At 35.7% G+C, this 26,349-nt stretch overlaps 2 protein-coding genes and 1 pseudogene across 3 annotated transcripts; 2 read left to right on the forward strand and 1 right to left on the reverse strand.

Moving 5' to 3' along the window:
• The first annotated feature begins 2,085 nt into the window (after positions 1-2,085).
• Positions 2,086-14,424, forward strand: LOC104230468 (signal peptide peptidase-like 4). Its single transcript, XM_009783290.2, has 14 exons — positions 2,086-2,396; positions 5,307-5,465; positions 5,564-5,675; positions 5,914-6,033; positions 6,188-6,339; positions 6,467-6,649; positions 7,934-7,968; positions 9,569-9,731; positions 11,571-11,624; positions 12,084-12,176; positions 12,299-12,441; positions 12,743-12,813; positions 13,308-13,391; positions 13,794-14,424. The coding sequence occupies exons 1-14, from the start codon at positions 2,247-2,249 to the stop codon at positions 13,898-13,900; spliced, it is 1,626 nt and encodes a 541-aa protein (XP_009781592.1). The 5' UTR covers positions 2,086-2,246; the 3' UTR covers positions 13,901-14,424.
• Positions 11,145-11,305, forward strand: LOC138876733 (U2 spliceosomal RNA; annotated as a pseudogene).
• A 3,439-nt stretch (positions 14,425-17,863) lies between the features above and the next one.
• LOC104230469 (ATG8-interacting protein 1-like) lies at positions 17,864-21,721 on the reverse strand. 2 transcript variants are annotated; one of them, XM_009783292.2, is made up of 3 exons: positions 21,611-21,721; positions 19,854-20,700; positions 17,864-18,226 (listed from the first exon to the last, which is right to left on the reverse strand). In XM_009783292.2, exons 2-3 carry the CDS (start codon positions 20,676-20,678, stop codon positions 18,119-18,121), a joined length of 933 nt encoding a protein of 310 aa, XP_009781594.1. In that variant the 5' UTR covers positions 20,679-20,700; positions 21,611-21,721; the 3' UTR covers positions 17,864-18,118. The 2 variants fall into 2 exon arrangements, with proteins under 2 accessions (XP_009781594.1, XP_009781595.1); XM_009783293.2 differs by lacking the exon at positions 17,864-18,226 and adding an exon at positions 19,195-19,462.
• Between the last annotated feature and the right edge of the window lie 4,628 nt (positions 21,722-26,349).

Below are 26,349 nucleotides of genomic sequence, written 5' to 3' on the forward strand. Positions count from 1 at the left end.
GAGCAAAATTCGTCACCTGTGTTGTTGTCCAACCAAAAAATGGTGCTAGTAATAAATAAAATAGGTGGAGAATGAGTAATTTGTGATGTTAAAAAAGAAGAATAGAATGAGGAATTTGACTTATCAACCTTGTCACATACATATCTTCAATCTTTTGACTTCAGGGAAGTGGGAGTAGAAATTTAGGTAGAGCAATGTATATAAAAATTTAATTATCTTTTTTAGTTTAACTTAGATTTCAAGTGATATTATTTAATAGATGGAATCTCACAATCAGTGATATTTTTTTTTAGGCTATACTTACTTTAATTCTCTTATTCAAGATTTTAATCCCTATTTTGATTTATCTAACTGTCACCTGGTATTAAGAGTTCAATTTGTGAAACATTTAATTCATGATCCTAATGTAGACATTTAAAATGTATTGAATTTAGAATTCATAAATCAAATTTGGACTATATTTGAAATTCAAGATATATTAGTTCAAATAAATTTATTGGACTAATATAATTGGATAAGCTATATAAGTCCAATATATATATGGATTAAATAAATAAGTCCAAATCCATTGGGTTAACCCATTTAATTGGACTAAAATAATGAGCCCACTTCATTAAGCCCAAGATGTTATCTTCCTAGAGGCTCAGTTTAGTGCCACGTGTCATATTACATGACATACCAAGTCAAGCGGGGAGAGCCAATAGGATCTCGAAATGACAAGGCATGCCAATCAAATTTAAAGGCCAATGAAACCGCGCCACATGTGCAAGTGACATGTTCTGGCCAATCAAATGTGGTCTTGTCACTCTTGAATTTGATTGGTCGGAAAGAGTTTGTTCTCATCACGGCTCTTCCATCCCACAACTATAAATATAGGTCTTCATAATTCATAGAAGACACCAGAAGTTACAACATGTGCAAGTGAGCTCGTGGATCAAAAGCCACAATTCTCTTTAAGCTGCAAGTGTTCGATCATTCAAGCGCTTTAACACAAATTTCAAGTATTCAAGATCAAGAACGAAGTCAAACTAAATACAAGGTGTTCAAGATCAAGGCTGCTTGTTCGTGATATAATTTGTGGCAACAATCAAAGTGTTCGCGACGGATAAATCAAATTCAAATTTAAGATCAAGCTCAAAGACCCTTGAATTTTTATTAATCAGAGAAATCATAGAGATTGTACATTCATATTACTTGAAATAAAATACTACGGCCGTTGCAATATTTTTCTGTCTTGATTTTATACACCTAAATTCTAAAAAAGAAAGAAAAAGAAACTACTCAACACTACAGATAAAAGTGATCTAACCTTCGAATTTATTGATATAATAAAAAAATCAAACGAAAAAAAACAAAAATGAATACAGATTCAATAAATGAAGATTGTGTAAGCTTCTTAATAATATAATATAATAATAATAATAATAATTGCGTCAACAAACTTCAAGCACGTGACAGCCACTCGTCAATACCGCGTGTGGCCAAATCCACAAATTCTAAAAAGTTCACGACTAAATCAACGGTTACAAGGCGGTCGTACGTGTCGTATAATATGCTGAAAGTAACACGATAGTGCCTTATTGGTTCCAATTTATGTACCATATCTTTTTAACATAATAAAAGGGTACTCCGTACCTTTTATATTTACAAATTTAAAGATAATTTATTTTTATCATTCACACTTATTTTTAATGAAATAATTTATAATTAATAAATATCTATTATTCATTTTAAGTAATTAATCTTTAAAAGTCTTACTTTCTTAAATATTACATAAATTACGAAAAAAGAAGAAAATTAACTATCCTCCTTTCTTCCTTCATTTAATTGATTACTACCTCTATTTTATTTTATACGAAATTATTTGATTGATTAACAATTCTTTTTTTTTAAAAGTTTGTAAATCTAAATTATAAATTATAAATATTCATGTATTTTATAAAATAGAAAATTAACTATTAAATATTACGTTAATTTAAATTTAAAAATATGTTACTATTATTTTTTAACGCTGTAAGAAAAGAAAGTATTAGAAACAGAAAAAATCCCCACTTTTTAAAATTTAGTTGAAAAAGGAAATTAAGAAGAGAAAATTGACTATCTTTCTTACTTCCTTCCTTTCATACATATCTCCACTTCTTTCGTATATCCTGTTCCTTAAAAAATAAAACACCAAAAGAACACCCAATTCACCGTTTGACTCTAATATTCAAGATTGAGAAAGAATTTCTAAAGATTTTGAGTTTATGGGGTCTAAAGGAGGAGTTTTTTCCTGCTGTTTATGCTTAATTTTTGCTGTATTTTTGCTGAGTTCTTCATTTGTCATTGGAGGTGATATAGTTCATCATGATGATGTTGCTCCAAAGAGGCCTGGTTGTAACAACAATTTTGTGCTGGTAATTTCTCTATCTCTTTAGCTCATTTTTTCATTTTTAAACTTTTCAAAGTTTGAGTCTTTTTTTGCTCAAATGTTGATTTCTGTTCAAAGTTTGTGTCTTTTTTTTTTGTTGCTAAAAGGTTCATTTTTGCTTAAAGTTCGAATCTTTTTTGCTAAAATGTTCATTTCTGTCCAAAGTTGGAATCATTTATTTTGCTAAAAAGATTCATTTTTGTTCAAAGTTTGAGTCTTTTTTTGGTCAAAGTTTCATTTTTTGCTTTTGTGTGTGTATATATATGTATATGGATGTGCTTAATAGAGATCTTTTGATTTTTTTTTTTTGGTGAAGATCTTTTAATTTGTCTTTACATTACTGATGTTTAAGTTTTGGTTGTATAAATGTAAATCTGTTTGTGAAGAGATTTGATTACTCATGTGCTTATTACTGGCTTATGATAATGGTTTGTCAACTTATGTGATTTCAATGAGAATTCTAAGGTTATGTTTATTAATTCTCTAAAAATGAACTTTACCTATTTAGAAATTATATAAAAAGTACTACGAATCTGAATTATGTATTGTAAAATCATTCATAAGAATTTGACTCTTATAGTAATACTATGGCCAAAGCCAGTAACTTTGGCTTAAAAAGACCACTAAATAAGTACAAATAATTGATCCGAACCCATTAAGTCAAATTGTTGTGGTAGAATCCCGAAATCGAACCCATAAAGTTTAAATCTTGGATCCACCCCTCTGCTATGTCCCGCTTTTTTTTTTCTTTTTTCGTTGGCTTCGTAATCCATGCCTACTGTTCATTGGTTTCTGTATTTTAGCTGAATTACCTTTTAGCGGTTAAAGCTTGAATTTTTCCGTTTTGTTCTGTGTATTTATTGCTGTATTAGATTATCAGCGGGTAAAGCATGATGCTTGCTGTGATGTTATTTTGTTATTACTTATTTTGGGGTTTATCTGCATCGCATCTTGGCGGTTAATTCACTCCCGACACCCAATTCTACTCCACTAGTCCCATGGAGTAGAGATTAAAATGAAAGTTTGGAATTATTTGTTTGTTATTGTGGAGTTAGAAAAAATGAGTTCATAGTAATAGTTGTTGTCGCACCCCTAAAAGTAAACAAATAAATGTGTTCCCTCTCTATATAAGTTATAAATGAGGTGTTCATACAATTTCACATGGTATCAAAGAAGGCGAAGTTCCTATGTTTGAATTTGATCGTCACCCAACAATGAAAAATCTTCACATACTTGCCGCAAAAAAAGAATAAGCCGCACGTCGAGGGACAAAAGTAATGTGAAGCCCTCTCTCCATGTCAAATTGAATTTTCACCTTTCTTTGTTGAGCCATCCAAAATCATTGCAAATTTCTTATAAGGAAAGTCCTTACTCCCCGGTAGTATTATATAAATCAGATAGTACATGATACGTCTCTATGCAATGCTTTCTCAACCTTAAAAAATCCCCACCTAGCATCCACATGTTTCCCGTTTAACATTTCTCTTTTTAGTTGGTTGGTTCCCCATTTAATATTCACATTCAAAATATGCACATATTTTCCTCTATTCGTAATAGTTGCGCCAAGTCGAAAGTGAACCAATCAAATTGGATGGAGAGGCTACTAATCTTTATTAGTTGCTTGAATTTTTGGAGATGAATACCTTTGCCATAAGGGAATGGGTCAATAAAGGGATGGACTAAAAAAGAAAAGATATGTCAAGTCCATTAGAAGAATGAAGTTAAAAGTGAAAGAATAAGTGAATAACCACAATTGTGGTATTAGTCTATGCAAGGTTTTTTCCTATCACTTTGGGATTTAATTAAATTTGATGGTCTAAATTTTGATTAGGCTCGCTAATAGTAGAACTTGGCAACGGCATCTGGTGTATCATTACTTTTGGTAATCGTAGACAAAATATTAGTCTACAAGCATCCAGGACAGGAATTGAAGACTTAATTGTGCTAAGATCCATTTTTGGAAGCTATAGATTGATAGTTATCCCAGATATACTGGCCTGAAGAGCATCCATTCAGGATTCTGGGAGTGTATGATATCTTTTTTTCACTCAAAAGGAAATGTAAGAAATGACATGACAACGAATCATCAAGTAGGATTCTTGGTTTGTAAAGGCCTGCTGTACCTTTCCAACTCCTTTGCATAATAGAGGGCTCTACTTGTTTGCTTTATTTGTTCCCCTCTTATCGTTTAACCCTACTAACCGAACCATTATAGGCAATCCTTTGCATTTGCGTAGTTGGCAGATTGGAACCCGAGATCTAAGAAAAGGAAAATTTGATTTCAGTAGTTTAAGTTGCATCACCAGTTGATATGACGCTTCCGTGCATTTTCTTGTGCCTTCTCAGTTAAGCATTCATCGGTTTGTGTTTCTGTCATTTTCTTTAAGAAAATAAGGACTAAACCTTCCAAACAGAAGAGGCAGGTTCGATAGCATAACTTCGCCACTAGCTTGCTCCATGGCATCAGTTTATTTAGGTCAAATCTAAAGGACTTCAAAAGGATAAAAATGGAAATGTACCATCCAAAGTAGTCTTCTGTTAATACGTCATGTATAGACAACTAATAGAATTCAAAATTTCGCTTTTGACATGATGGTTGTTTGTGACTTGATCATTTTATGAATGGAGATGAATAATCTAGATTCTAAGGTTTGGTCATACGCATAGTTTGTAAAATTTACTGGGACCCGAGGTACTTTGTTGGCTCATTTGACAAAATTCTATGTCATGGCTGGGATAGACGTAATGTTTTGTTGTTTGGCATAGCGTGAGCAGAATACTGCTCCAATGTACTTTGATTGTCATTTGGTCAAGAATTTATGCGAGAGTTGGAGTCTCTTTCAACCTTGCAACTTGTAACTGCACTTATCTCCTAAAGTAGTATTTCCTTAAATAGGTAAAAATTCCAACATGGGTTCATGGGAATGAAGTAACTGAGTTTGTTGGCATTGGGGCTCGATTTGGCCCCACATTGGAATCAAAGGAAAAACGCGCTAATCAGACGAGGCTTGCCTTTGCGGACCCAACGGATTGTTGTAGCAAGCCTAAGAATAAGGTTGATCTTGCATTCTTTTTGTGAAACATGATTTCACTTATTAGACACTTCTATAAGGATGTAGCAAACTCACTGTTTAGGTCTCGATTGTATGATAGCTCACTGGTGAGGCCATCCTGGTGCACCGAGGTAATTGCAGTTTCACTAGAAAAGCAAAAGTTGCAGAGGCTGCTGGCGCTTCAGCGATCATCATTATAAACAACCAAACAGGTTTTGGTGCTCTAATTTCAATATTTTCCTCAGTAATGCTCGGTTTCCTTTTTCCTTGTTCTAATAATGAATATGGGCTCTTAACCTTGATATGTACTTCTGCATACTGCTGTAAGCTACATAGCAGTCATTATAAAATTTCCAATTGTTGTTATGCAATCGCTTTTCCAGTATTGTTTCTCGATATGCACAGGCCAAGGGTTTAAACATAATTTTATGTTCTCTTATTGCTTTTTAGAGCTCTTCAAGATGGTTTGTGAGCCCGATGAACCTGATGTGGACATTGGTATCCCTGCCGTGATGCTCCCACAAGATGCAGGTACAAGCCTGATAGAGTTTCTCAGGAACAGCTCTGCAGGTAGGCTTATTATATTTTACTTTTCGTTAGTCCTAGGTGTGGCGGGGTGGGGGGGTTTGGGGGTGGTGTGTGTTTGGAAGGGGATGCAGGTTAGGCCGCTATCCATGTGGATTTGTTCCCACCATTGTCACTTACAGACTTTCCATCTGTTCAGTTTCTGTGCAGCTATACTCTCCAAAACGTCCAACTGTTGATGTTGCTGAAGTGTTTTTATGGCTTATGGCGGTTGCTACCATTTTATGTGCTTCTTATTGGTCTGCATGGAGTGCCAGAGAAGCAGCAATTGAGCAGGACAAGTTCTTAAAAGTGGGTCATAGTCATTCCTTGTTTATATTCCCACTCTCTAGTGACAGTCGATGCATCTTTTAGATACACTAATGCTCATTGCACCTCTCATTGACAATTTGGTTGAACTATGTATCTGCTCTTGTAGGATGGCTCAGATGATTATGGTGGCAAGGAGGTGACCCATTCCGGTGGTGTATTGGACATCAGCACAACATCAGCACTTCTGTTCGTGGTGGTTGCATCTTGCTTCTTGATTATGCTTTACAAGTTGATGTCTTTCTGGTTTATTGAGGTTCTGGTGGTCCTATTTTGCATCGGTGGCGTTGAGGTATGTCATAGCTATTGAAGACATTAATTGATGATGTATTCTCTCTAACAACTTATTAAGCTTTAAGATGAGATGATCACATAGGAGTCATTTGGTAGCTGGTTATAGGGTAAGTTATTCATGTATTAGGAGTAACATAACTAATACCATGTTTGGTAGCCTTTAAGTACTTTGTACAAAAGTCAGCATAACTAATGTTATGTTTGGTTGCTTTTTCCATTGGGGGTATAAGTAATACATGGATACGTTATACAACAAATTTATGTATTATTTATGCAAGGTAGAATGTGGAATGATTAATACATGTATTAGTAATACATGGATTAAACAATCAAATGACCAAAAAAACCTCATATTTATTTTAAATTACACATGATATAGTTAAAATAAAGTAAACATTTAAAAAAAAAAATCTCTACATTACAATCCATAAAATTACTATCCATGCATTACTAATCCTTACATAACCAATGCCTTCGTAATTAAACCATGCATAACTAAACCCTGAGGAGCCTTAACCCAAGGATACAATGTACTCCCTCTATTCCAAGTTATGTGACGTTTTCCTTATTAGTACGTTCCAAAAAAAGGATACATTTCTGTATCTAGGAACAATATAACTTTAAAACTTTCCATTTTACCCTAATCAAAAGCTTTTATAGTCATACAAATGTTATGAAATATTTTATTTTTTGATAACCGTGATGCCCGGCCCAGCTTGCGAGCACCTCGACTAATTTCACAGGATATCTGCTACCTCCGACCAGTAATAAGTACCACCAGGTAACTCTGTTCACCAAGGCTTGGACAGATTAGAAGAAACCACCTGGTGTTTTTGCCTCGGCTGAGATTTGAACTGAGACCTCAATGTTCTCAACCTACTTCATTGAGCACTAGGTCACACCCTTAGGTGCAAATGTTATGAAATGTTTAAGACCACAAGTTTCAAATGTGCTATAATTACACAAATATTACGGCATATTTAAGACCACAAGTTTCAAAAGTGTTCCTTTTTTTCTTAAACTCCGTGCCTTCATCACATAAATTTAAACGGAGGGAGTATTAATTGTAGTTCCACTAGTAAAGCTCTAAAAATAGCAACTAAGGGCATTTTCATCTGTACTTCTGGATAGTAGGTGATTTGATTTTAGGTAATGACTTGCTAGCATGGGATAGTTATGTATAGGAAGTATATGAACAAAATGAATGGAATAAAGATCATATTGTCTCAACGTGACAACATATGAAGTCCATGCTGACACTTTTCCCTCATTGTAATTGCAGGGTCTACAAACCTGTTTGGTGGCCTTGTTATCATGGTATGTTTATTGTATTGTTGTTACTAATTGTTATCTTAATTATGGTATATCAAATGGTTTGTTGTGCAAAATAAGGGAGGGCGAAGAGGAAGTGGATTGGAAGAGAATACAATTGGGACCAAATTGAAACTTCCCCCGTTTCCATTATTTGGTATTCTTGGGTGGTTGGCTGATTCAATCCCCGCCAATCTTTCGTTCTGTTAACCATTGTAGTGGTAAAATGCAGAATCCCTCTCATTTAATGAATGAAGGTGCTCATTAGTTTTAAATTTCCACTATCGCACTTCTCTTTTTCCGATTCAAAAATTTATTGATAAAGATATGTGTTCCTCCGACTTTCTCAAAAGAAAAATGTGTTCCTCCGAGGAAAACCAGGAATGAGGGCAGCTGGCAAATTACCAATGCGAGTTTCTATCAACTATACATTCTTTAAGTCCTCCTTAAACTTCTCCCTTGAGTTCAAGGACCTCAAGTGTAATTCTCGGATTTGGAGAATTCAAATATACGCACATTAATGTCACACACTGCAATAATAGCATGACACTCATAAGCAAAGATCAACATATGTGGAATGAGATCTGAAAGGCAACAAGAACTATGCCTAAGTCCCAAACAAGTTGGGTCAACGATTGAATCCTTTTCTTTCTTCAAGCTTAGCTCATACATAACTACCAAAATAAAATAAAAGCGAAAGGAATAAGATTTGGAAGGACTGTAATTAAATAATTGGTATAGAACAATGACAGAGGAAGTGTTCTCCCTGAGCAAACCAAATGAGAGGTAAAATTATAAAAGATTAGCTCTTCCATTTTTAATTCAAACCATAGCATTTCAGAAGTCTTTTGTCGTAGTCTGTGCCTTTAATTTGTTTTTTAGTAGTAGTTCACAAAGGCATCCATCTGTTGACTTATCTCCACGAAAAATATTAAACTACTACCTATTGCTAGTAAGGGTGAAATGGCTAAGAATAACAAACAGTTCACTTAGTAAACAGAGATACCAAACTATGGCGATTTAGCATACTTCTAAGGAAGTACTTTTATGTGGCACTTTTGTATTTTAGAAAATTGAAAAGGTGTATATAAAGTCTTAGTCATAGATAAGTCGTTGACTCCTTGAAGTGGAAAAATGTATATTCTGTGTAGGATAGTGGCCCCTTTAAGAATTCCAAGGAGCCTTTTCTGAAATCTATGATTTTTCAGTTACTTGGAATTATTTGGCTTCAAGAAGTCATAGTTTTTGAGGAAGGCAAAGAATTCTTTAAAAAAGAAATAGAAATGATATCGTTTTCGCAGTAGAGTACTACAAAATTGTTTGGGCATCTCATAGGCTTGGGTTTCCTACGGCTCATCAGGTCAAGCATTTTAGTCTGTTTGAGTTCTGCCCAATCTTTCATGTTTGATAGGGCTATCCTTTCAGAATAGAGCAGTTACAGTTACATTTGGTAATTGCTACTCTCCCGTCATCATCAATAGTATTGTTGATGGATACTAGATTTCTATTACTTTATTCTTGAAACAAGGTGTAATTCACTTTACATACCATAATGGCATTTCATAAGTTGGTCCTCAGATACCTGGCTAATGGTCATTTTTTATAGTTTCAGATGGTTTGAACATGCTCATGAATCGGTTGTTAAAGTTCCACTTCTGGGGCCTGTTTCATATCTTTCGCTGGCAATTTCTCCGTTCTGCTTAGCTTTCGCTGTTATGTGGGTGGTTTTCCGCCGTGTCTCCTTTGCTTGGATAGGTCAAGACATACTTGTAAGAACTATTATCATATTACACTTGTTACCTTTTCAATTTTTTGTCTTCATTTTCAAAATCCAGCAGTCTACCTCTGTAGTGCAATGATCTACCCACGGTCAAAGATATGCTTTAATGTAACGTTTGGCATGGGATGATGTGTGCAAACGGTTTTGATATTTTCTTCTGCGCAAGTGGAAATTCTAAAGGATTAACATTTTGTAGTGGTGATAGAAACTTATTCAATCGAAGAATAAACTCGTTTTTATGTACTTCAAAGACAAAAAAAAAAGCTGTTTGTATTTTGTCAACATGAAGTCATGATATGGTTAAAAAAGAGTAGACGTGTACCTAAATATATTTACTGTGAGAGAAAAAGTTGTATTATCAAAATTCTGGTAAAAACCTCAGCACTTATATTGACCTACCTGCATTCTTGGACACCTTTTTATCTCTCTTTTATAAAAAGAAAAAGTATAACTTTCTTTCCCATGGAAGTATTATACTTCAGCTGTGATATCGTATTTTCTGTAAAAAGTGAAATTAATCATACCTGTAAAGAGTATTTTATGGAAACATGGGAGATGTGATGTTGTAGCTTCTTGGTCCGAGTTAGTTTGTTTGGTGTGTGTTTATGCCGAGAGATCAGCGCGCATGCTTTTGGAGTTCTGCTTGTATTTTTTCCCATGGGTTGCCTGATCTCAAGAGACAAAAATATTAATTATTTTTAATTTTTTATATATTATAGTGAAAAGACATTCTTATTATAAAAGAGGTAAAAATACATGTATTAATTAAGTCGTTTGGACATTATATGAGTTGAAGTTGGTAAAAAAGAGTATCTAAGGTTGAAGTTGGCAAAAAGTTTATGGAAGTTGAAATTGTGCCTCGACATGAACTTTACTTGGAAACAGAGTTTGTGGAAGCTTAGGTTTTTGCAAGTGGAATCCATCTTTTTTTTTATTTGCTTGAAATGCACCTTCAAATCAATATTTTAATCACTTGAAGTTCAGTTTTTGCAAGTATGAAATAGTAACTATGCCGAAGCGGAGCCTTAGACTTGAGAAGAAAAATATAAATTAGTTGGTGCTTCATGTGTAAGGAGGATGGAAGCATGTGAACCACCTTTTAGTACAGTGCCACTTCAAAATTAGATTGTGAAGCGCAGTTAATTAGGTGTGCCAATAATCGTCGGATTAATTGGAGGGAAATTCAGGAGGAAGAAAAAGAGGAAAGCACGGGAGGTGACCCTCTTTATGCTCATGTGGTCAATTGGAAGGAGAAAAGTAAAAGAGCATTTATGGGAATTGAAAGCTCTTATGCAAAGTACACGTGATATTCCAATAAGCGTCAAAAGTTCGGGTGTTGTTTGTAGATAAACATATTGCTACATAACTTTTTGTTTTTGTATTTACCTTGTATTTGTGGTGTATACCTTTCACGGCCTTTTGGCTAAGATCAAGTATAGTATCTGTCTTTTATCAGTTTAATACTCCCTCCGTTTCAAAAAGTTTGTCTTAGTTTGATTTGGCACAAACTATAATAAAGAAGAGTTTTTTGAGATATGTGGTCTTAAATAAGCCATAACATTTGTGTGGATGTAAAACTTTTGAAACTTGTGGTGTGAAACCTACCATAGCATTTGTGTGGCTATAAAAGCTTCCTATTAAGGAAATATTGAAAGGTGCCAATCCTTTTGGAACAGACTAAGAAGGAAAGAGTGAATTTTGAAACAGAGGGAATATCTTGTATATGTGGTGTATATCGCTTCAATTAATGAAGAATTGACCTTATCAACAAAGATTATGATTTGAGCTAAGAGCCTGATGATCTTATTTTCTTCCTTCTCTTAACTAGGGTATTGTGTTGATCATTACCGTTCTCCAGATCATACGAGTTCCCAATCTCAAGGTAAATCAATTCATTGTGCTGCATTTCTCATTATGCTGTGGATTTTGTTAAGTAATTGTTTCTGGTATTTACACCACAAGCAAATCCTTTTTTGACAGCACCTTTCATTCCTTCCTTAATGTGGTTCCCTTAATTTATACGTCAACTAGTGAGTTGATAAGTGCTCAAAAAGCTAAAGTTTACCGACTTCATTTTTTGTGCTTCTCCTCGTTCTCTTCCTCCTAACAGAGCATTGTGAAATGGTTGTCGCCCTCCAGTTTATCTTGTACTTCTGTTGGCCTTTCAACTATCATGCAACTAAGCAGTTGTAACGATTAAGCACAGTAAGGAGTAATAGTATGTTTCAGAAAGCTATCTTCGGATATGATTACTTTTATGTTCTCTCTAAAATCAAACTGTGGCTCTTTAACAGGAACTGGCAGTGAAACTAATTAATTTTTTTTTCTTTGACCTTATCAGGTGGGAACAGTTCTTCTCACTTGTGCATTCTTCTATGACATTTTTTGGGTATTTGTTTCCAAATGGTTGTTCCACAAGAGTGTTATGATAGAGGTATGCTCATAGTTGATTGTTTGTTTCTACTTTAGGTTCGCTTACGTGCTTTCCACCCTGCCTGTCACAGAATGGAAATTTGTTGATGTTGACAAATGTATATTTGTTGGCTTCTGCGGCAGGTTGCACGTGGTGATAATAGCGGAGAAGATGGAATTCCCATGTTACTGAAAATCCCACGAATGTTTGATCCTTGGGGTGGCTACAGCATCATTGGGTTTGGCGACATAATTTTACCAGGATTAGTAGTAGCATTTTCATTAAGGTTTGACCACTACCTGAATGATAATTGCATTTCGTCCATCAATATAGTTCCACAAAGCCCCATCTATCTAACACCAGGATTACTTGTAGTGTTCATGTCAAGATTTGGCCGCGGAGCTGTATGATAGTTTTACTTTATCATAAGAAATGGCTGTTTTTTTTTTTTTTTTTTGGGGGGGGGGGGGGGATCAACTTTTCAAAAAAGGAGAAAGGGTTGGGTATCATGATTAATTCTGCATTCTTACAACTTGAAAGTTTTTAAAATTTTGGTTTTATTTATTACATTATGTTCTTTGTTGCAGGTATGACTGGCTTTGTAATAAGAGTCTTCGAGCTGGTTATTTCCTGTGGACTATGATTGCTTACGGTTTAGGTATAACTTCTGCATATAACATTTGATTTATCTTATGCACTTGTTCTTAAACTATGTTTATACCATCTTCTCTTTGTCAATACAGATCCTGTAGTTTTTTGCTTTCACATTTCCTCTCTTTCTCCCTCTCCCTACCCCCGGTGCTCCCTGCATCTTTTAGTCGAGCAAAAACAGAGGGTTGTTACATAGAATTGCCCACTATCCCTACTAATGTTATCTAATCAGATCAGATGAATGTCAGAACTCACAAAGCATTTCCTCGACATTGAGGGTTATGCATCCCCAACGTTTGAGGTCCCTTTTTCTTTTCTTTTGGGGGGGCCAAATGTCTACATTTAAGCTCGATATATATCTTTCATGTCATCAGAAGTCAACATGTTTTTTGTGACCAGCTGAAATGTTTGGATGTACATGATGTATTGCATTTTCGAGCTATTACTAAATTCTGCTAGATTCACCCACGAATTCATTTGACTTTTATTTTCTCTGTACAGGTTTATTTGTAACATATGTGGCTCTGAACTTGATGGATGGGCATGGTCAACCTGCTTTGCTATATATAGTTCCTTGCACATTAGGTATGTAACATCAAGCGTATAAAGGCGATTATAGTAGAGCAGCCAGTATTTAAAATCTGACAGTGAAGGTGGATGTTGATTTCCCACATCGGTTGTGGGATGGGAATTTGGTCTTCTTATATGGTCTTGGGCAATCCTCACCTCAAGTGCTCGCTTTTGGGGTTGAGTTGGGCCCAAGGTCCATTTCTTTATCACATACTTGTTAAGTACTGGTGGACCCATAATTTATATGCTGTGGGTTTTGAGATATATATCACCCTATTTATGCTTATTTTCACTCACACACACACACACATAAGGTTTGAGCCGAAAGTCGTGGGTTCTGTCAAACCCACGTATATAACTACGGGTTCGCCAATGCTCGATGTGATAGTATACTAAGATCTATTATTGTTATGTCAGGCACGTTTTTGATGTTGGGGAAGAAAAGAGGTGACTTGAAGCATCTATGGACAAGAGGAGAACCAGATAGGCCCTGCCCTCATATCCGGCTTCAACCGGTAGAGTAAATTAGATTTTGTACTATATCTGTAATCACATGTAGCTCTGATTTGTCAAAATACAAAGTTAGGGTACATATATTAGAAGTCTGAAAGAGGTTAGAGTTCTGAAAGTCATACATAGGTTACTTAGGTTGCTCCCCGACCCCGCCCTATCCGGATGTTGAGTGCATTGTTGTTAACCACATAGTACGTAGTTTTTCTTTGGGACCATTTCTCAATTTGTATGTCTTTATGCTAATCTTTTCTGTATCGTTCTAATTTTATGATGTCCCAAAAAGGAATGAGAAGAGCGTGTAGTTTACTGTTATGCAGTTGCAAAGATATTTATACCGCTTTGCAGTTTGCAAGGCGTTCATGCCTAGCTGCAAAATGCCTCATTTCGCAGCAGCATTGGTTACACTACTTTACTGAGAAACAAAAATGTGCAGTAGAGCATTTGTAAAAGTGAAGACAATGTTCTGTGATAGACTTTGTACGAGGGGATGGTTTAACTACTTTGATATAGTATTCATTTGGACTGTTTTCTTAAATGTTTTCTTTCTTCAATTATGTTTCAGTTTTCTTTCAGGTCAGTTTTACTTCTTGCAACTGCTTCCACATTCGTGGCCTTTTCATTTGCATCAGATGTGTATTATATATGCTGATAATATAATTTTTGCATTGTCAATGTAATTTAACATGTCGTAGCAGGTTGCATGTATCTTTTAGATGACATGATAATATGATTAATTTTTCTAAGTTAAATCATCACATGCTACATTAAATGTACGATTTCCCGATGGAAAATGGCCTTTCTACTGCTGTTCTTCACCTGTCGTGCCTCGTTCTGTTTGCAATCCCGACTCCGGTGTGCCTCGTTCTGTTTGCCATCCCTACTCCGGTTCGTACGAGCTTATTGGCTGAACTTTTTCATTATTGGCGTCAATTTTTCACGGCAACATTATCGTCTCCTGTTATGCCAAGCAAATATCAAAACTATGAACTCATTTGTCACCTGTGTTCTGATTTAGTCTTGCTCAACTAAAATTTCTTCAGTCAGGCATATCTGCATTTTCAGATTTTTCAAGTTCAAGGAACACGCCAAAGGACAGTGTCAGAACGTTGACAAGTTTTTTGATTTAATGTTGAGGTGAATTTTTAAAAATTCCTGTTTCTCAATGGAATATAAAAGGAACAATGCTCTCAGCTGTTTGAGTCCTTAAACACAATCGTGTTTGAGTCCATTCCCCAGCCTAATCTTCCTAATCTTGTGGCTTTAGCTTCGGGGTGTGCACTGTAAATACTGAATTACCATATCGAAATCGAAAAATTTCATGCAGTATTCGTATTTCGATATTTTTTTTTGGTAATTAATTTTATTATTACCAGGAAAAATAGTTACAAGTATAGTTAAAAAACCCCTATCATCTATCCATTAGATTTGGACATGCAACCCCAAATCTAGTGTCCTCATTCGTATTTCAATATTCGGCATGATATTTGATATTTATTTTAAAAAAAGATTAGCATTCGATAAAAATAATCTGTATTTGTAAAAAAATACTGAAACACCGAATATCTTACATAAATTTTTAATTGCTTGTATGATCCATATATATTATATTACTCCCTTCATTTCAATTTTTTGAACCTTTGTCAAATTAATTAATTTTCGATGTGAATCTGGATATAGATTTTTTATGATTTGTTTTTTTTTGAAATAAAATGTACATATTTAAAAACTACATAAAAAGTAGTATAAGTTACAATAGTTAACAATTCAAAATATCTAAAAATTATATGCAAAAATTATAATCAAAGAAAATCTTGTTTGACTCCCCAAATAGTTATATGTTCATTCTTTTTGAAGCTGAGAGAATAATATATAAATAATAATAAATATTCAATTGTTTAAATATAGATTAATAAAGGGCCTAAAATTCTAAATTTAAAGATGATATTAAGGACTTCTAATATAACTATCTATTTGATTATAAAAGGCCAACATTATCTTGCTTTGGTTTTTTGCTAATTACATGAATACCTTGTTGTTACACTCGAAGAAGTTGTTTATCTTAATTGAAATATATCCTTCATGTGATAATTGATTAACGAATAAGGGAATTGCATTTGCTTTCCTTGAATATTTCTGTATGTGTATTTAAGGTGTTAATCTGATATTGGATGTTTCCTTAAAAGTGCATTCAACTCAAAAGGGTAAACTTAAGTAGCTGATAATCACCATGATCTCAAGCAGTAATTGTTTAGGATGTTGTCAAATGAAGTTTTTACCTTTTCTAACATTTACCTTTTTCCTTTAGCATTTCTGTGCTCTATAATAAGTTGAAGTCGAACAAATCGTGGTTACCAACTTACCGTACCATATATTACCAAAATCGAACTTAAAAATACCCAACCATACCAAATTAATTTGTATAACAATGGTATAGTATTTTTAAAATCGAAAACTGAAATTACCGAAAAAAATTTCAAACCATACCATACCGCACCATGAACACCCCTCTAATTCAAAGTTGTAGTAGGAAACCTTAGTTATTTATAATTTGATTTATTTAATTCATGTCTAAATAGGATTTGCAATTACAATAAATGTAGGAATAGGCTTTCATGTTTCTAGTTGAAATAAGTTTCATACTATTATAAATAGGGGTATTGATAACTTATTTTATGTGTGGAGAAGTGTGGAGGAAATAAAGAATTTGAGAAATCAATCAAAAATTTATAATAAAATATTTTCCTTTATATTGGTATCATAGCTTCTACGATCTTGGGAGAGAATCAAGTAGCTTCCGCTGCCGGCGGGCGGCGCTAGAATGTGTGCCGCCCGTCTTGTCAAAAAATATGGTGGCAAATCATAGATAGTTGTCGACAAAATTAGGTTATTCGATGAAAAGTTCGATAACAGATTAAAAAAAAACCAAGTTTAAAGAGATGCAACAAATATGGCACAAGATGAAGAAACTCTTCACTAAAAGTTGGAGAGGTTTAAAAAAGTTGGAAGTTGATTATGTGTTTCAACGAAATTGGGTGTTGGTGACAAAGTGCATCAACGTGAGTTGGAGACAGGGGCTTCAACAAAAATTGAGTGTTGGTGACTAAGTGCATCAACGATTGGTGACAAAATGCATCAACGTGAGTTGGAGGGGAGGGGGGGGGCTTCAACAAAATTGAGTGTTGGTGACAAAGTGCATCAGCGCGAGTTGGAGATAGGGGCTTCAACAAAATTGAGTGTTGGTGGCAAAGTGCATCAACGTGAGTTGGAGACAGGTGCTTCAACAAAATCGAGGGATGAAGACATGCGTTTCATGAAAAGTGAAAGTTGGAGAGATGTGCTCCAACATAACTGCATAACGAACAAATCAGACGTATACAACTTTGAATTACGGGAAAATGTTAGAAAACTAATTCAAAGTTGTAGTAGGAAACCTTAGTTATTTAAGATTTGATTTATTTAATTCATATCTAAATAGGATTTGCAGTTAGAATAAATGTAGAAATAGGCTGTCATGTTTCTAGTTGAAATATGTTTCAAGTATTGATAGCTTATTTTATATGTGAAGAAGTATGGAGGAAATAAAGAATTTGAGAGATCAATCAAAAATTTATAATAAAATATTTTCCTTTAGTGTATTTAATAACGTCCTCATGTTGTCCAAAATTGCTAAGGCAGTTTGGATTGTAGCATCCGAAACAACATCTTATTAATTTTGGTTTCCGGTGTTTCATATTTGTATTGGAGCCCGACTAAATTCGAATTCGCACCGGAAAATTTCACATTGTGAGGTAACGCGCTCCTTAACAAAGGCAACGAGGCAATATATTATCACATCTAGTAAAAACTGCTCTTTAATCTCAAAAAAATACTGAGTGATTTCCTATTATCTGCCTAATCTTTGTGGGCGGTCACTTAGTACTTGTGCTAGTGGGAAGTAAGAGTAGCCGATGAAATAGTCGAGATGCACACATATGGATCCGGATATCACCTTCAGCCAATAAAAAAAGTTACCCTTTAGTATCCAACACTTCATGTTCTCTATCTCACTTTCTAATGGTTATAAATTATAGTTATTGCTCATAGATCCCACCATTACAACCCCACCACCAACAACACTGAACTCATTAGGCTCAGTCAAAAGCAACAAAAAAAAAAATTAGGTACACTGAAAAGGAAACCTAGCACATGTACTGCACAGGGAAGAACTCATTTTCGTCGTCATCATCATCTCAACGTTGTGCTGACGAACTCCCGCGGATAAAGGAACCACGTCGATCACTCCCAATCATCATATCTTTCAGTCGGGATATGGGACTAATAATCGTCTTGCCCATTCTCTGTCGATGTGTAGAAAGCAAGTAGGTGAATCCAAAAACGCAATTTATAGCAGGATGAAATATTAGCGGCAAATATGAAATACGGCAATATGGTTTAAGAGAATCTTAAACCCCATAAATCATCCACGTGTATAACGTCATTAATTCAGCTCATGTTTCTCACTGTTCGGCCATCTCATCTAATGTTATTAAGACTAGGCTCTCATAGGTACTATTTGGCTGCAATCTTTCTTCAAATATTTTAACCCCACAGAAAGGATCATTAAACTCTTTAGAGTATTCAATCTGTCTTGTTTTAGAGTTAATTTTTCAGCACTCTGTCTTATCTACATGTTATCGACTAGATCAGAAAGAAGAAGCAGAGTGAAGCTTTCTCATACCATCAGCCCCTCCAAGACTCGATCCTATTTGTTGGGCCCTCTTATCTTTTAAAATAGCCTGCCTTAGTCAACTTAAGAAGAAAAAGTTAAGGCTGCCAAGGGAGCAAAACAACTTCCACTCATAGGTTGAGAACCTAAAATTTAGTTGTAAGAACTCAAATGACAGCCGAAATACTGAGGGAAACAAGCTCAATAAGAAAAATCTACTGCCAAATTGAGCGGTGTATTTGCATTGTAGTAGGCTATGGTATGTGTATTCCCCCACTACCGCCACAAGCTATACCAACTCACCACAACCCTCCTCTCCCTTGAATTACCTACTGTTATCATTGCATCTCCTACGTGCACCAAGTAACGGAAGCTACCTTCTGGAAGCCTTAGTATCTCCCACTTTCTTTCACATCACCCTTCTATTCCATCTCTGGATGATTCACTCTGATACAAGAAACTCACCATCACCTCAATATCATCGAATCCTCCCTTTCACCTCCTAAAAGACCACTCATATAGCCGGGGAAGAAATTTCTTTATATCATTCCATTCCCATTCCCACTTTATATCCAACTAGTGAATGACATGCCAAAATAATTGACAAAGTAAAATACATATCCCACATGTATCCTGGAACACGAATATGCACTGCTTCCAGGTAAAGCAGAATAAATGTTTCAGCATTACCAAAATTATAGTGATATTTGAAAGATTGAAATCTCTCGATAACAACGGATTCAAGCAGTACAAGAAAAGGTGAACTTAGGAAGAAACAAAAGGGTGAAACAGCAAGTAGGGTATTTTGTTATCTGGTGTCTGCAACATCTTATGGTGCCACTATTCTTCAAAATGAATGACATGGAATCTGGACAGATAAAAGAAGAAAAGAATTAGAGCAATGGGAGGGAGGAGAAAGGAAAGCTAAAGAAGACCTCCTGAAACGACCTTATTTAAATCCAGCAAATTGGAGTGTAATCCTGTGTTTCTTCCGATCCTTATCTCCATTAGATATCTGATTTGCTAGTATTTACCTTTCTCTAACCCCAACAACTTAGGAAGTATTAAAATCATGTAATCACCTCCTTTTCAGGAAGTTACAATCGAAATTACGGCAAACGTTAAGTAATCAATCACTTCAACATGATTCAGCTAATTGACAAAAAATTTCCCTACCAATGTCAGGACCGAGGTAGAACATGGTCAATCAGGGACGACAGCAGTTTGAACTATTTCAATAAGAATAGCAACAAACTTACCTCATCATTGCCTCCAAACTGCCACTTCATTTGCAATACCTGCCACCTTTCTAGCTGCCATCTCTGACCAATAACCACAAGGCCCATAACAGCTGCGGCAACGAAAATGGACCAGAATGCATTTGCATCTTTTGCATGGGCAATAAGTGAAACAGCCCGCCTTTTCCACCACGCTTGGCAAGGAAGATTTTCTGCATCATAGTTATCTTCATCTTTAGCCTTTGGACAATTTGATATGCCTGAATCTATACCCTGGTGAACAGGTTCAACTGGTTCTGCAACAATATTGCTTTCCTCTGTTGATGCTGACCCACCCATGGGTTCTTCGCTATGGAAAGAACTATAAGTAGTAGCATCAAAGAAATTCTGCTCTTTGTCCACCAAACCGAAGCCCTGCAAGACTGCATCTTCTTCAAATTCTGCACCACATGCGGACAAAATGCTACCCTTTTTATCAAATATTTGATCTCCAGAAAATTCCGTCGTGCTAAATACTTTAGTTTTTGTACTTTGTCCATCTATATCTGAATTAACCCCTTTATCAGTAACAAGTTCAGGAGAAGCATCTTTTCCACCCTGCTCACTAGGTATCTCATCATTATCAGGTTGCAATGCTGAATCCTCATGCTGATTTGGTGGAACGACAAAGTGCCCCGACATAAACATTGGATCAGAAGTTTCAGCTACATACTCTGCACTATTATCATCAACGAGGCCGACCTGTTTTGGACCAGGGGCAGCAGCATATACCGACTGCGTAAGTGTTACCACTTCCCACTCATTTCTATGAGGAGTAGCTTCGTCCCCTTCCACATTATTCGCCATTTTCGCAATGAGACTCAACACGCTTCACATTAATAAGGGAGAAAGAGAGCGGAAATGGAAAAATGAATAGAGATTAGAGCTCAGGAGCTAATAAAAGCATGAAACACATTTAAAAATAAAATATTTTCAAGAAAAATAAAATAAGAGAAGGTAATAAAGAATTTCCAGTACTTCACATTTTGTAATATTTTGCACCTATCCAGACGCTAGTTTTAACATTGATTGATGCTTTACGGAGATAGTCATGCTACTAGCAAGTCGACAAATATCAAAACAGAAGTTTCAAGGCAAATACTTTGTCCTGTAAAAGAAAGCATATTTACGCCTCCAAAACCAAACATTAGAATCTCCGCTACTTTAACACATCTCCAGACTGCAAACACACCTCAACATATTATAACAAAATTAATATGTCATCCCTCAATTTCTAACTGTTTGCCAGCAAATTAAAACTCTCTCTCTCTCTCTCTCTCTCTCCATCAATTTATAATTAAGTAAACATGTGTATGTGTAAAGCTTATACAAAAGTTCTTAACATTCAATTTGAGCAATCAACATCTACAACAACAACAACAACAAACACAGTATATTCCCACAAGTGGAATATGGAGAGGTTAGAGCGGACACAGACCTTACCCCTACCCTACCCAGTAAAGTAAAGGTAGAGAGGCTGTTTCCAATCAACATTAGTTACAGAAAATACATACAAGAAAAGATATGCATATACAAAATCTCCAACCTTCCCTCAGAAGATGCACAAATTCCAAAACCAAAACCCTATCCAATCAACTAGTTAATAAGCTAAAGCAGAAGAATAACTGATGGATAAGTCAATGATCGTATAATCCAATCACAAAACCACAGAACCAGTTATAACAAGTTAAATTTGCGCTAATAGTACACAAAATAAAGCTGAATTTTGTAATACTTACAGAAGTGAAAGGCAGATTAGGAGAGTTGAAGATAACGGTGCTAGTGCTACTCTTACTCTGGGAACGATTTAGAAACTGTCTCGAAGAACGAGCGCAAGCATGATATAGTGAATTATTTTTGGGTGAGGATGTACCGGGATAGCCGGTAACATTGTCTAGACAATTGAGGAAGTTTGCAGTTAAACGATGTCGTTTGGATGCTAAATAGGACAAAAATATGTGGGCCCCGGTGTAGTGTGCGGATGATTGACGGTTTTTTCGATTGCTTGCGCGAGGAGTGAAGCATCCAGACCAATTCTCGTTCTTAAATCTTACTTCCTCCGTTTCAATTCACGTGAACTCATTTGAGTGACATGGAGCTTAAGAAAAGAGAGAAGACTTTTGATCTTTTGATGTAAAATGAGGCACATATATTTTATGTGACTATAAATCATTATGTAAAGGTAAATTGTTTTCAAATAAGAAAAAAGGTCATTCTTTTTTGCACGGATTAAAAAGAAAATAAGTTCACATAAATTGAAACGGAGGGAGTAATACATACTCCGTTGAATAGCTACTACCATATTCCTCTTTGTATTTCCAGTATAAAAAAGGGAGAAAATGATAAAAATGGTTCTGTTGTGCTTATGGATAAATTTAAAATAGTCCACTAAATATATTTTTGACCAGATTAACAATAACAATAATGTGTATGCAATCTTATCCCTACCCTCTACAGGTAAAGAGATTATTTTTAATAGACTCTCGCCTCAAAGAAAGCATACATAATCAAATCACAATAAAGAAAGAAAAGTAGTAGTAAAAAAGTCAAAAACCAATAACAACAACAAGATAATAGAAAAACCAAAACAAATAGAATATCGGGTAATCATAGAAATCTAAGAATATATGAAAATACGAGAATAATGCTACTACTATTGAAATAAAAGGAAAGATATTCGACTGCCTACTATCCTTCTACCCTAATTCTCAACTGCCACATCCTCTTATCAAGGGTCATATCCTCGGTAAGTTGGAGATGCGCCATTTCCTGCCTAATCACTTCTCCCCAATACTTATTCGGTCTACCTCTACCTCCCCTCATATCCACTATCGTCAATCTCTTATACCTTCTCACTGAGGCATCTGGACATCTCCTCTTCACATGCCCGAACTATCTCAGCCTCGCATCCCGCATCTTGTCCATCATGGAGGCAACACCTATCTTGTCCTGAATATCTTCATTTCTAATCGCATCTCACATAGTATGTCTACAGATTTATCTCAGCTTCCTCACTTTCGCTAGTCTCATCTTCTGGGCGTGAAAATTCTCAACTAGCTAACACTCCGCCCATACAACAAAGTCGGTATAACCAACATTTTGTAAAACTTACATTTAAGAGTTGATGGCATGTTCTTATCACACAAGATACTAGATGCTAGCCTCTATTTCATCTATCCCGCTCCAATACAATGTGTGACATTATCGCCAATTAGCCTATTGCCTTGGATTCTGACCCATGACCCAAGATACTTGAGACTTACTCTCTTAGAGATCACTTGTGAGTCTAGCCTCACTTCCACGTCAGCCTCCAATGTTACATCACTAAATTTGCACTTCAAGTATTCTGTTTTAGTCCTGCTCAACTTGAAACCTTTATACTCTAGGGTCTGTCTCCAAACCTCGAGCCTAATGTTAACTTTGCCTCTCATCTCCTCAATCTGTACTATGTCATTTGGAAAGAACACACAACATGACACCTTCCATTGAGTGTTACACATCAATACATCCATCACCAAGAAAAATAAAAACGGATAAAGAGCTATCCCTATTGTAAACCCACCATGATTGGAAAGTAACTTTATTCTCCTCCCATTATTTTAACCGAGTTATAGCTCCATCATATATGTCCTTAATCATGCTAATGTAAGCTACATGTACACCTTTAACCTCCAAACATCTCCATAAATCCTCTCTTGGGACCTTATCGTAAGCATTTTCTAGATCAATAAACACCATATCCATGTTCCTCTTCCTCTCACTATACTGCTCCACCAATCTCCTCACAAGATGGATGACTTTCGTGGTCTAACGTCCCGGCATGAATCCGAACCGGTTCATAGAAATATACACACTCTTCCTCGCTGCATCTCCACCCCCCCTCTCAAACTTTCATAGTTTAACTTGGCAGTTTGATATCCCTATAATTATTATAATTTCGAATGTCACCCATATTCTTATACAAAGAGATCATCGTACTCCATCTCCATTCCTCAGGCATACTTTTGAGCAGTTTTAATCCTTAAAAAATTAGTTTCTATCAAATATTTAATAAACTTTGATGGTTAGAAGTTCTTACAGTTTCATCAATTTTTGTATTTAATGCATTATTTTCCAGGATCATCTTCATTTTTGGGGGTCTATTTTTGTGTTTGGTGCAGTTTTTTGAGGTAAAATTTCTACTCTTTTTAATCTATTTCTGATGTCTAATGCATTTTTTGGGTCGCACTTTCTAGGATTTGGGGGACTTTACTAGTGTTTTTAGTTAAATATTTTTTTTGTCAATTTTCGCTAAAATTTCAGTCATAATTTATTAAATATTGATGAGGATACTTAAAGGAGTAAACCCTCGTTAAACCTAGGGAACCTTCTTGTCATTTTCTCATTAAAAGGTGTATTAGATAGTCAACATTATTATGTTATTTTTACTTATTGGTGTAGTGTTTCGAAATAATTTTTTAATTAGCGACTTATTTAGTGCTTACTTTGCTATGTCTAAAGCAAAGAAAGAAGGAACTTTTTTGCACTAATACGAATTTGCTAAAACCCTTATTGTTTATATAACTTTCAATTTAATAACAAACTAAAACAGCCACTCAAGTTGCTTTTAATAATATTGTTTACCGGTAAGAAGGTACAGTTGAATTTATACGTGAGTTCTAGGCAAGTGAATTAATTCGATCCTGAAATAATAAAAGAATTATATAAATATGCAATACTTAGCCTGGAGATAGAGATGAAATAGCAGAAACAATAGTTTCGGGAGCAGGGATTCCGGGCACAACAGTAATGTAATTAAAAATCAAGAGGATAAAATTGTATAAAGCTCTGAATAGATTATAGCATAAGTTTGCCAGAAAATACGCATTCCTTACAATGATAATAGAGCTTACTATTTAAAGCTTCACCTAGGGAACAAGGTCGTAGGATCATGCCCCTCTTTAATGTCAGTTATGAGGGCCATTAAAGAATGTGTAACGGCGGGTACGACTGACAAATTCTTTATAACGGGCAGTGTATTAAATGTTGTAGAATATTCTCCATTAAATACTACCGGGTGGTAGGTATTTATTGCATCTTTATGATCATCATTCTTTCCGATAACAAATAGAATAGTTGTCTTCAGTTTTAGCTATCCTCTGCCTTCGGCTCCACATGTAACTCTCTTAAGCAATTACTTAATATAACACATTTCACCCTATACAGATAGTCCTCCTGCTTTTCAGTGATATAATTTTGTGTCATCGGGAAGTTGGTAGAAACATTCTTTTTGGCGGGATTTCACTGACCCCCTCTGAAAAGCTTCTGATGGTTGATAAGACGCATGTCTCTCCATATTTAATGCCCCGAACACACGTCATACCACGATTCAGCATAACTTTTGCCGGCTATCGACGTAATTATGGCCACGAATTTAGCCGCCTAAACCTTTAATTATACGCATCAACCTCCTTTATTTATACCTCATAATTCTCCAAACTCTCTCAAACTCTCTTCATTAAGCTTGTACTATGTTCTTCAATATTTTAATTCTCTTCATAAGAGAAAAGCCTTTTCTTCTTCTCTAATATAAAATGGCTTCTTCTTCAAAAAATCTTAGTTCCCCAAAGAACAAAAGCAAAGCCGATGAAGCTGCTACTCAGACAACGAGCACCACATCCCTAGAAGCCTTGTCACAACTAAAGACTTCGAAGAGAAATTTCCTTCTGCTAACCCTCGTATATGGGCCGTTGGCAGATATCCTTCTTCCATCCATCCTTTCAGTGATCATGTTGTGAAGGAAGATTGTCATTGACATAATTTAGACATTATCGCTCTTGATTTGGCGGAGCGGGTAACCTTACCCAAGAAGGGTTTTACGTACTTCTATATTTATCCCTTCACTTTGGGGACGTTTTCTCTGAGTGGAGAGCTTGACTCCGTTATTGTGGAGTTTTGCCTCCGCTGCCAGGTATGTTTGGCATAGGTGAGTCCTTCCGTTTGGAGGACAATTGCTTGTCTTCGGCGCTTGTGCTAAGAAACGGGGGATGAGCTATCCCTAGCTCATGTGATGAACCTTTATTCCCCCAAGATCTTCCGTGGGGGGGGGTGGTCAATTTCAGCAAGCAAGGCCATCATGCACTGCTATCCAACATGGATGATAATAATGACCATGGATAGATGGAATAGTTTGTTTCAGTTGCCATCAGTGACATCATCCCGGCCTTAGCTCCGTCTTTCCCAGAATTGCGGAACCACACTCGTAAGTATATGGTTTCCTTCTATTTCTGTTAAAGACCATTCCTCGTCATTATTAACTTTTGTTCCTTTAATTGTCTCAACGACTCGGTGGGTTCCCCCTAGGGTTGAGGGCTTGGACCAATGGGTTCAAAAAATTTTGGACGTTACTACGCCCGAAACCCGCACGTGGAAAGAGCTGTCCCTGAAATATGGGCGGAAGGCCAAAAATCATGGTAATTTGAACTCATCTCGTCTTTAT

The sequence above is a fragment of the Nicotiana sylvestris genome, chromosome 8 (assembly GCF_000393655.2).
Source record: "Nicotiana sylvestris chromosome 8, ASM39365v2, whole genome shotgun sequence".
Lineage (NCBI taxonomy): Eukaryota > Viridiplantae > Streptophyta > Magnoliopsida > Solanales > Solanaceae > Nicotiana > Nicotiana sylvestris.

Coding starts and splice junctions, on each gene's coding strand:
- LOC104230468 (XM_009783290.2), top strand. CDS start 2,247: ATGGGGTCTAAAGGAGGAGTTTTTTCCTGCTGTTTATGCTTAATTTTT. Junction 5,676..5,913: donor CATTATAAACAACCAAACAG/GTTTTGGTGCTC, acceptor ATTGCTTTTTAG/AGCTCTTCAAGATGGTTTGT. Junction 7,969..9,568: donor TTGGTGGCCTTGTTATCATG/GTATGTTTATTG, acceptor CATTTTTTATAG/TTTCAGATGGTTTGAACATG.
- LOC104230469 (XM_009783292.2), bottom strand. CDS start 20,678: ATGGCGAATAATGTGGAAGGGGACGAAGCTACTCCTCATAGAAATGAG. Junction 18,227..19,853: donor AGTTTGGAGGCAATGATGAG/GTAAGTTTGTTG, acceptor ACACATCGACAG/AGAATGGGCAAGACGATTAT.